We start from the raw sequence: 10306 nt of genomic DNA on the forward strand, positions 1-10306 counted from the left end.
AAGGAAGGAAGGAAGGAAGGAAGGAAGGAAGGAAGGAAGGAAGGAAGGAAGGAAGGAAGAAAGAAAATGGGTTCAAAGTACGGAAAAAATTTGATCAAGTCACCCACCTACATGGAAACCAGAGCGCCTAAGTGTGGCGTTTCCATTATATTAAATTGCATGGGAAGGCATTTTGAAAAACACAATTGAGGAAAATCCATTAACAAGCCTGGCCTTCCGATGGTGTGAACAAAGTTTAAGAATGAAATGGCTTTTGCAATAAGGAAAAATGTTAGAATTTTCACACCGTAGCAGCAGCAACTTCCTTTCCAAGTATTTCTGTTGTGTTTGTCTCTAAGCAAAGAAACCCACCCAAGATAAATAGGATCTTAGGATAGACAGCGTATAGATAGAACCTGGGAGTTTATCCAATTGGCGGACGCGACGCATCCACTCAAAAACTTAAAGGAATGAGTGAATAATAAAAAAGTAAATAATAAAGTAGAAATTTAAATATATAATATATATTATACATATATAATATATTATACATATATTATATAGATATATATACACACACACACCAAGGAGCCACGACTCTATGGTTGTTTCAGTGCCGGAAGACAGGAGACACTCTTTCCTTTCCGAACTCTATGGTTCGCGAGCAGTGCTGCGACCCCGGAAGTGATCCTGGGCGATCAGGGCACCAGGATGGCGGCGCGCGCAGCGTGTGCGGCTCTGTGCCGGCGCCTGCAGCAGGTAAAGCGGTGGGCGGGGGATCCCGGCGACCGACGGCGGCGTCGTCGCCGCCGAGTCTCGCTGCCACCCTCTGCCCATCCGGGACGGAGCCTTCCTCCGTTGGAGGAAGTTATTGGAAAGTGACAAGAGAAGGAGAAAGCCCTGGTGGCGGTGCAGCCCCATTGGGACGCCCTGCTCGCCCCCAGGGCTGAGGAGGTGACCCGAGGGCTCCCAGGTCGGGGCAATGGGTCAGATCTCCCGCGAGAGGCTTCTTTGAAAACGGAAAACTTGCCTGGCGTTCGCATGGCTTCAATCACAGCACTGGGGAAAGGAGGCAGGCGGACGAACTTCTTCTGGGTTGGAAGACAGCCAGGCTGCGTATGGAGGTCCTGCAACAAAAAATAATTTAGCCGAGCGTGGTGGCGCACGCCTTTAATCCCAGCACTCGGGAGGCAGAGGCAGGCGGATTTCTGAGTTCGAGGCCAGCCTGGTCTACAAAGTGAGTTCCAGGACAGCCAGGGCTACACAGAGAAACCCTGTCTCGAAAAACCTAAAAATGATAATAATAATAATAATTTAAATTAAAAACGAAAAACTAGGCCGTTCTCAAGAACTCTATGGTCTTGAAACTTTTGCGGCACTTCTCAGTGATCATTTAGTAGTTTTGAAAATGATGCTCGGAACTGGATCAGGTGGCACACGATGAAATAGCATTACTTGTAAAAACCTGGCCTGCATGTTGAGACCCTGTCCCCCCAAAATAAACGAATTTTAGAAAAGGAAGACCTCAGACTGTAGCTCGGTTGCTCGAGGACTTCATGCCTAAAGCCGGCAGGTGACCCAGAGGTGGTGGCCCAGAGCTGTAATACCAGCCCTTGAGAGGACCAAAAGTTCCAGATCACTTTCAGCTACACACAGAGTTCCAAATTGGAGTGGGTTCCGTGAACTTGTGTCTCTAAAAGAAAAAGAGAGAGAGAGAGAGAGAGAAGTTTGTTTTTCATACTAGAGATTGAACCCAGGGCCTTGCTCACACCAGACAAAGTTTCTGCCACTGAAGCCCATCCGTAGCCTTTTGTGGGACTCGGGTCGCCTGCAAGGGCTGCCGAGCCATCACGCCAGCCTCGATATCGTCCCAGGTTAGCTAACACTTTAGAAAACCTGCTTTCCAAAGCAAAAGCAAGTTTGATGAAGAGTCAGCCTGGTACACAGCCTTCTAGCAAAGGCAGCTTTACTCTCCTTCGTTTTGGCATACCATCTTTTACTATACGGTACAACCCACACAGCTTTGAAAGACTCCACTGGACACCAGACGGAGAAAGAGAACAGAAAAGTCTTGAGTAATGTCTTAGTGAGTTTTGGTTTCAGGCCTCTTGAGAGTGTCTTAAGAATTCATGAGCGCACGCCTTTAATCCCCGGCACTCGGGAGGCAGAGGCAGGAGGATTTCTGAGTTCAAGGCCAGCCTAGTCTACAGAGTGAGTTCCAGGACAGCCAAGGCTACACAGAGAAACCCTGTCTTGAAAAAATAAAATTTGAGGGTAGGGAGGTGGCTCAGTAGTTAAGAGCTCTTGCTGCACAACTGTGAGGTCTGGGGTTCAGGTGCCAGCACCAGTCTATCAAGGGGGGCTCCAGGGGCTCACAGGGGGTCCACTGGAGCTTTTTGCCTCCCAGACTAGCCGACAAAAGTAGAGACTTGGGACCAATGAGATCCTTCCTTAATGACACCCAACAGCTACTAGCCTCCACACTCTTGCACATACATGTACATGCATGTAGAAGCACTCACAAATGTAGACTTTTTTTTTTTTAAATAAAACTAGAATGCTAGAGAGAGAGTTGTTTGCACTTGTGAGAAAGATTTTATCCAGCCAGATCTGTGCATGTCCAAGCCCTTAAAAAACAAAGCTGCACGCAGTGGTTCACAACCAGCACTAGGGAGGTGAAGGCAGACATATCGGGCACTCAAGGCCTCCCCATCTCTCCAGTTGGAGGCCAGGTCATGCCTCATGCAACCCCCACCCCAGCAGTCAAAGCTATTCCAGAGGAAGATGTGACTGGGAAGCGCCATGCTCCTTAGCATCCAGGTCACTGGGGTAGGAGATCTTACTATGTGAGTGTGTGGGTGGCCACGCATACTCCGCGCTGAGCTTGGTGTCATTGCTTGTAAGCCAAGGAGGGCTGGAGACTGTCCTGCAGCATAAGAGCAAGAAAGCAGAAGCAAGCCTGGTTAGGGTTTCACTTTGTTTAGAGACAAGTTCTTTCAATTGGAATCCTGGCTGTCCTGGAACTTGCTGGGTAGAGCAAGCTGGCCCCAGGGTCACAGGTCCTCCGGCCTCACAAGGCTGGGGTTAAAAGCATTCATTCACCACTACAGCGAGCACAGGCTGTTTTGAACGCACCCACTGTTGTCTTAATTCCTTCACTTGTGTCTCCCTGTTACTTCCGTCTGTGTTGTATTTTTAAAGAATTTATTTTGCTGCTTTCAAGGTCACACCTTTCAATCCGTTTAAACTATTACCGGGTGGCTAAGAAACCATGAGATCCGAACAGTACCATTTGCCTCCTTTCCACTAGGGGGCGCTCACTTAAAGGGTTTGTGCAGTGCTGCGTTAGGGCAGCTTGTGGAGTAGTAGTTAATGATGGGTATGGACGTGATGTGTGCTGTATTTTAGGTAATTTACAAGCAAGGTGCTTATGCCAAGCAAAGATTAAATCATGTACACATGTAATTTTAAAAGACTTTTGTTCTGTTTTGTTTCTGGAACAAACAAATCCTCTGTACATCTGGCTGTCCTTGAACTCATGGCTCTTCCTACTCCGCCTCCACAGTGCTCAGATCAAAGACATGTGCAGTATGCCTAGCTAAGTTGTTTCTGGTTTTGTTTTTAATTTATGTGTCTTCGTGTGTATCTATGTGAGTGTTCTGTGCACCACATGCACGGAGGACAGAGGGCACCAGACACTGGAACTGGAGTTACAGTAGGTGTGGGTGCTGAGAACTGACCCAGGCTCCTAGAGCAGTGGACACTTTGTTTTTGTTTGTTTGTTTGTTCCTTCGTTCATTTTCTTTGTGGTTTTTCAAGACAGGGTTTTCCTGTGTAGCCCTGGCTGCCTTGGAACTCGCTCTGTAGACCAGGCTGGCCTCAAACTCAGAAATCCGCCTGCCTCTGCCTCCCGAGTGCTGGGATTAAGGTGACATGCGCCACCACCGCCCAGCACTTTGGTCGTTTTGATGCCCAGTATTTTCCTGTGAGAGACTGAGACCCTCCTTCTGCCACCACGTGCCTTCTGACTTTGTGCTCTGGGAACTGACTTGACTTCTGACACCTGTCCCCTCCATCCTTCTTAGGAGTTGGGGAATTCCTCTATAAATGGTTCTAAGAGCAGGACAGCCAGAGCTGGCGGCCTTGCACTGTGAGTATACAAGTGCATCTGCTTAATCACGCTAGACTCCAGAGCCCTGTGCTGAGCCTGAACCTTCTCTTCCCCACTCAGCAGCGCCAGTATGAAGTGGGTGCCACTGTCAAACCTGCACGTGGACGTCCCGAAGGATGTGACCAGACCTACGGTAGGTACCCTCCACTGCGCAGGGCAGGGCATGGAAGGCCTGTGACTCCAGCACTTAGGAGCTAGAGGTAGGATATCCTCACGTAGCAGGTTCAAGGCCTGCCTAGACAACAACAACAAAAGGGATTACATTAATAATTTCACTTTTTTCATGGTTATTTCACTCAGGCTTATTTCCCAAACACATATACGTCTTTTTCATAGAGTACCAGCAAGTCCACCCTGCAGACTGTGATGTCCCTGGGAGATCCTGGGCTAATTTTCATGCTATCCAAGAAAGTCCTAAAGAAAATCATTAATTGCCCTAGATAAATGTAGGAATGAGCAGTCTCTTGCCCTTAGCTCAGCATCATTCAGGAGTGATGTTTAGTAGTGCCTGAATCCTTGATTCACACACACACACACACACACACACACACAACCCTTTCTGTGGCTTTCAAGCCTTTCTGTGTGGAATTTGAGCCTTGGCTTGTGCATTTCTTGGTTCACACTGAAGCAGGTCATTGACACAAAAGTGGTGAATACACAAGTAGCTATGTGGCCTTATAGAGTTTAAGACAAGATGCTATCCAGCCCAGGCTAGCCTCTAGCTAGCTAGCTAGCCAAGGATGACCTGGAGCCCCTAACCCTCCCGCCTTATGTTAAGTGATAAGCTTACAGGTCGCCACCCCCAGTTCTTAAAAATGTTCTAAAAATTCTAAGTCTTCCCATTTCTGAGCCTAGTCTAGCCTAGTCCTCAAGTTCCAGGTTCAGGGTGAGACCCTGTTCCATAACATATGGTATGGCCAGTGAGATGGCCCAGCAGGTAACGGCAGTGAGCGCCAAACCTGCCATCCTGGCTTCAGTCCCCGGGACCCACATGGTAAAAGGTGAGAGCCAGTTCCCACAGTGTCCTCTGGCCTCCATGTGTATGCCATAGCACACATACGGACAAACACAATTAGAATGATCCATTCTTTATAGTAAGATAGATAACCCGAAAGGTGAGGTGGCTCAGCAGGTACCCAGCCTGAGGTCATGTCCCAGAACCCACATTGTAGAAGCAGGGAAGTTGTCCCCAGACTCCACCCGCATGCCATGGTGCATGCACATGTATGTACACACACACAATTTGCTACTTATTCTGGCCACTCAAGGACTTCTGGGAAATCAGACCTTGTGATGTTAGATGTCTATTCCAAGCTAAAATGACAATGATCTCACAAGACATCTTCAGAAATCTTTTAAGATTTGTTGCAAATTCACAATAACTTTAAACCTAATGGGAGATCTTAAGGCTAGCTCAGTAGTAGAGTTTTTTTATCTAGCACTCTCTAAACACCACAAAAGTTTAAATAAGTGAACAAGCCCTACAAGATGGAATAGAACATCCTGTCGGACTGACATCCTCTCTGTGTCCCAACTCTGATGTAAAGATGGGTCAATCCTGTCTTTCCAACCATCTTATTTGGTGTAATTGAGAACAGATGTCTGTCTTCCTGGTTACTAAGTGGCTCTCTTTTCAGGGGTGAAGTACTTTACCCTGACTCACTGGGTTAGTAATAACCTTTCCCAGCCTAATGGTGAATGAGATGAAGATAATTCTTCGTGGAAGAAGTCAGACATGCCAAGCCCATTATTTCTAAGGTCTTTAGCGCTAGTGTGGAGGTCCAGCCAATGTCATAACGTTTTAATTAGACATGAGTAATTTCTGTGTGAAGACAGGCCAACCATACATGAATACATTCCTAATAAAAGGGATGAGTAGAGCTAGCTGGGCTTTGTATAACAATTACAGTGTTTAACAGTTGTATAGCAGTGTTTAACGATTTATAAGCACTTTAATTTGTGTCTTCATAGATTTTCCTTGTAGAAATGCAAGAGCTTTAGCACAAGCATATTACCTTAAACCTGAGTGCCCGGAGGAGCAGGGACTCCCACAGTTCTCACTGTGCAGCCACCAGTGAGAGCTTCTCAGGTCTGTCCTAGCTCGGTCACTTGGTAACAGACCCTGAGACTCTTCTCGCTAGAAATCTGGGGCTTAGACCTAACTGAGTTGGAACCTCCATCATGATTTTGTGGTGACCTTGGAGGATGTGTGATCCTCAGTAGACTCTCGTGGGTGTGGAAGGTCATTTGCAGATCTGTGTGACACTGGGAGGCAAGCCTGTCAGCTTTCTCATTTATTAGTAAACTCTGAAGTCATTCAAACGACAATATGTTAAATTTGCTGGATGTAAACATGACAAGAACCGAAACCAAAACTTTGCTTTTTTACTTAGATAACCACTTCCGATGAGCCAGACACATTATACAAACGCCTGTCCATCTTAGTGAAGGCCCATGACAAGGCTGTGTTAGACAGTTATGAGTACTTTGCCGTGCTCGCTGCTAACGAACTTGGCATTTCTATTAAAGTGTGAGTATGACCTCTCCTAATTTGACCTGTTGTCTGCTGTGGTGTGATCTGTAGGAACCTGCCTGGGCTTCCAGGTAGGTCTGAGCTTGTAAAGTAGGAGAGTGGGGGGGAGTTAAGCCTGCCCTGTGTAATCCTGGCAAGCAGCGTCACTTCCTGTCTGCTAGAATTGTCGGGTACTAAAACAAGAAACAGAAAGAAACCCTTCCTAGAATTTGCACTGACAGAAGTCAGGCCAGGAAGCCTCTGTCTGGGGTCTCTGTGAGACAGTGAGGCTCTGAGGCACTGTCACACACGACGGTTCATTGGCTGACGCCTCCACTCTGCAGCCACCCTGAGCAACACCACCTCCCCGAGAGCTTCACGGAAGGGGAGCTCCATGCAGCACCCATTCACTGCCTCGTGGCACCCGCCCGCTCCTTCTGTGCTGAACAGGGCTCATCTGAGGCTTTGCCAGTCTATCCGTAAATTACCCTGCATCGGCAGACGTTACTCTCAAGTTCATCACCATTGTAGTCTTCATAACTGGCATATGGGTACACGAGGGAGGGGCTGAAGGGTGTCAGGTGTGCGTGTGTGCACATTCTTGCATGGCTCTGCTTGTTTGGGTGTGGGAAAAGGTGCTTCTTGCTATCCACAGTATTTATGTTGGCCTGAGTTTTGTGAGAGCAGCTGTTACAGGTGAGGCTTGACACATGGAAATGACTAAATGGCAGTTAGTGCCTGTAATTGAGCGAGTCTGACCTGCGGAGCTGTGTTACGATGCTTTCGTACAGTGACTCAGGTGGAGCCCCACTGAGAATCAGTTCTGTCCACTAATTCAGACATGAACCGCCAAGGAAAATAGAGCGCTTCACTCTTCTCAAGTCGGTGCACATCTTCAAGAAGCACAGAGTCCAGTATGAGATGAGGACCCTCTACCGATGTTTGGAGGTGGGTGTCATCTGCCTGTCCTGCATCTGTGGAACACCCAGCATCATTAGCATGTAGCCTGACATCACTCTACCATGGGCCCACTCAGCTCCATTCAGCCGACCCAGGCCTACCAGGGGACTAGAAGGAGGCTCTTGTTCTTGTGAAAGCTGCCCAAAAGAAGGGCGGACGCACAGCCGTCCTTTCCGTGTGTGGGCTTGGAAACGGCTCAGCACGGACAGCACAGCACAGCAGACAGCACTGAGGGAGCTGCTGCTCACATCGCGAAGGTTCTAGTGAATATTTTAGCAGTTCACCCAAGCAAGCACAGTCCCTTACACCAGCACTTAGGAGGGGAGACAGAAGGATCAGGGATTCAGGGTCGTCCTTGGAGAGTGAGCTCAGTAGTATTCTGGGATGCATGAGTCTCAAAAAAACAAAAAGCAAAGTAAATATAGATGGCACAGCTGTAGGCAGAGGTGATAGAAGACACCTACCATCCCAGCACTCGGGAGACAAGGGCAGGAGGCTCCCCGTATAGTGACCCTGTCTCAGACAACACAAAGGACCAGAGAGGAGGCTCAGTGGCTAACACACTGGCTATCTTCCAGAGGACCTGAGTTCACGTCCCAGTACCCACACGCTGGCTCTCAGCCATCATCCATAACTCCAGCTCCAAGGGATCCAGTGTCCTCTCTGGCTGCCGAGCACACCAGACACTTGGGTGTGGGGCACAGACATACTTGCAGGCAAAATACCCATATGCATATATATTTCTTTTTAATTTAAAGCAGAGTGGACAATCGCTTCCCACATGCTGACTGGGTTTCCCTCACAGTGATACTCAGCATAGGGCTTGCAAACATTGGCTGTGGATTGTCCATGCGTCTGCCTGGTCGCCATGGTCATTCTGGGGTCAGACTGACAGTGCAGAACTGCAGGTCTTGGTGCTTAGTGCCCGTGTGACCCGTGCCCAGCTCATCATTTATAAAATGGGAATAATCCCTTCCTGGGATCCGTGGAAGGTGAAATGAGGTTTTGTGGCTCGCTTGAGATAGTTCACAGTAGTTGTCAGTTGTCACTAAGACAAGCATGTGCATGCATGTGGAAAGCATGCATGTGAAAAGTGGGTACAGGCATGGGGTGTGCAGGCTGCACTTGACACCCCACATCAATTTCAGTTGGGATCTGTACTTTTTAACATTTATTCATTTGTGTTGGGCAGTAGTGAGGGACATCTTTAATCCCAGCAGCAAGAAGGCAGAGGCAGGTGGATTTCTGAGTTCGAGGCCAGTCTGATCTACAGAGCAAGTTCCAGGACAGCCAGGGCCACCCAGAGAAGCCCTGTCTCGACAAAAAACATTTATTTATTTACTGTGGTTATAGATGGGGGCACATGCCATAACCTATGTGGGGAGGTGGAGGACCACTGTGGTAGTCAGCTCTCTGTAACGTGAGCACATGGCTGTCAGGGTTGAAGGGCCGTGCCTTACTCCTGAGCCACTGAGCGGTTTGTTCGCCCCTGCCCCACATGTATGCCTACAACCAGGAGAGGTCAGAAGAGGGAATTGGATGCCCTGGGATTGAAGTTAGAGGCAGTTGTGAGGCATTGTGTAGGTACCGGGACCTGGCTCTGCGGGAGCAGCCAGGGCTCATAAGCACTGAGCCATCTCTCCGGCCCTCCTGCACATTTGAAAAGGAGAATCTGTAAGATTTCTTAGAACAGGCTTCATCACTTGGAAGGGACAAAAGAACCTCAGAGATCTGTGATCTGGTGTTGTGGCAAGACATGTTCACTTTCTGTTTTAGTTAAAACATCTGACTGGATGCACAGCCAATGTCTACCTGGAGTATATCCAGCGAAACTTGCCTGAAGGGGTGGCCATGGAAGTGACAAAGGTATGGTTCAAATCCCTGTCTCCTGAGGGCTAGCTGGGTTCTTTACTCTCTAGGCTTGTCCTGGCTGTGGAGGACAGGGCCTGTGGCACACTGGGCACAGAGGTAAGCGCACCACCCAGGTTCTCACTGAGCCACCTTAGAAGTCTCCCTGATAGTTGTTGAGACTTGGGGACTACAGCACGGCCCCACTTGGAGGTCACTGGGGATCAGACAGCTTACACACTGGCCTTAATTCTCCTCTCCTCAAGAGCCCTCTGAGGCGAGGGGGTGAGAGAGAAGCAGGGGGGTGACAGGTCAGTAGATCAGGTCGTGGACGGAGTTCATTTCAAAGTCAACCCTGTGTCCCAGGTTGCTTTGTTTCTGGTTTTAGACGCAGATACAGCAGTTGCCAGAGCACATCAAGGAGCCGATGTGGGAGACAGTTCCTGAGGAGAGAGAAGAGAGCAAGTCATAAGCCTCAGGGACTGCGGCTATGCCCGGGTCTGGCCTGAGCATGTGGTCCATGGAGAGCGGCCCCCTGAGGGGAGTCAGGGCCGCCGCCTGCCCTTGCTCGGCCTGGACCTCAGCTGTGGCAGCCGGCGGGAGCAGGCTGGGTTTCAGGGAGAGCCACTGTGTCAGTTCTTTAGACCAGAGGATGCTTGTGCCCGATTTGAACAAACATTAGCAAACTTCTGCATAACCCAAAACAAAAGAACCAGATTTAAACATTGTGTAGCACTGCTGACTTCGTGGTAGCCCATGCTAATTTTATTTTATTTTGTTCTTGTTTATTTATCCATCCATTCATTCATTTTTTTTTTTTTTTTTTTTTTTTTTTT

General features: G+C 48.5%; 1 protein-coding gene across 2 annotated transcripts; it reads left to right on the top strand.

Annotated features, from left to right (window-relative positions):
- Positions 1-686: 686 nt before the first annotated feature.
- Mrps10 (mitochondrial ribosomal protein S10) lies at positions 687-10296 on the top strand. Of its 2 annotated transcripts, none has more exons than XM_021218385.2 (7): positions 687-738; positions 4065-4129; positions 4211-4283; positions 6544-6680; positions 7502-7610; positions 9399-9488; positions 9859-10296. In XM_021218385.2, exons 1-7 carry the CDS (start codon positions 691-693, stop codon positions 9940-9942), a joined length of 606 nt encoding a protein of 201 aa, XP_021074044.1. In that variant the 5' UTR covers positions 687-690; the 3' UTR covers positions 9943-10296. The 2 variants fall into 2 exon arrangements, with proteins under 2 accessions (XP_021074044.1, XP_021074045.1); XM_021218386.2 differs by having other exon boundaries at positions 4214-4283.
- The last annotated feature ends 10 nt before the right edge of the window (positions 10297-10306 follow it).

The sequence above is a fragment of the Mus pahari genome, chromosome 18 (genome assembly GCF_900095145.1).
Source record: "Mus pahari chromosome 18, PAHARI_EIJ_v1.1, whole genome shotgun sequence".
Classification (NCBI taxonomy): Eukaryota; Metazoa; Chordata; class Mammalia; order Rodentia; family Muridae; genus Mus; species Mus pahari.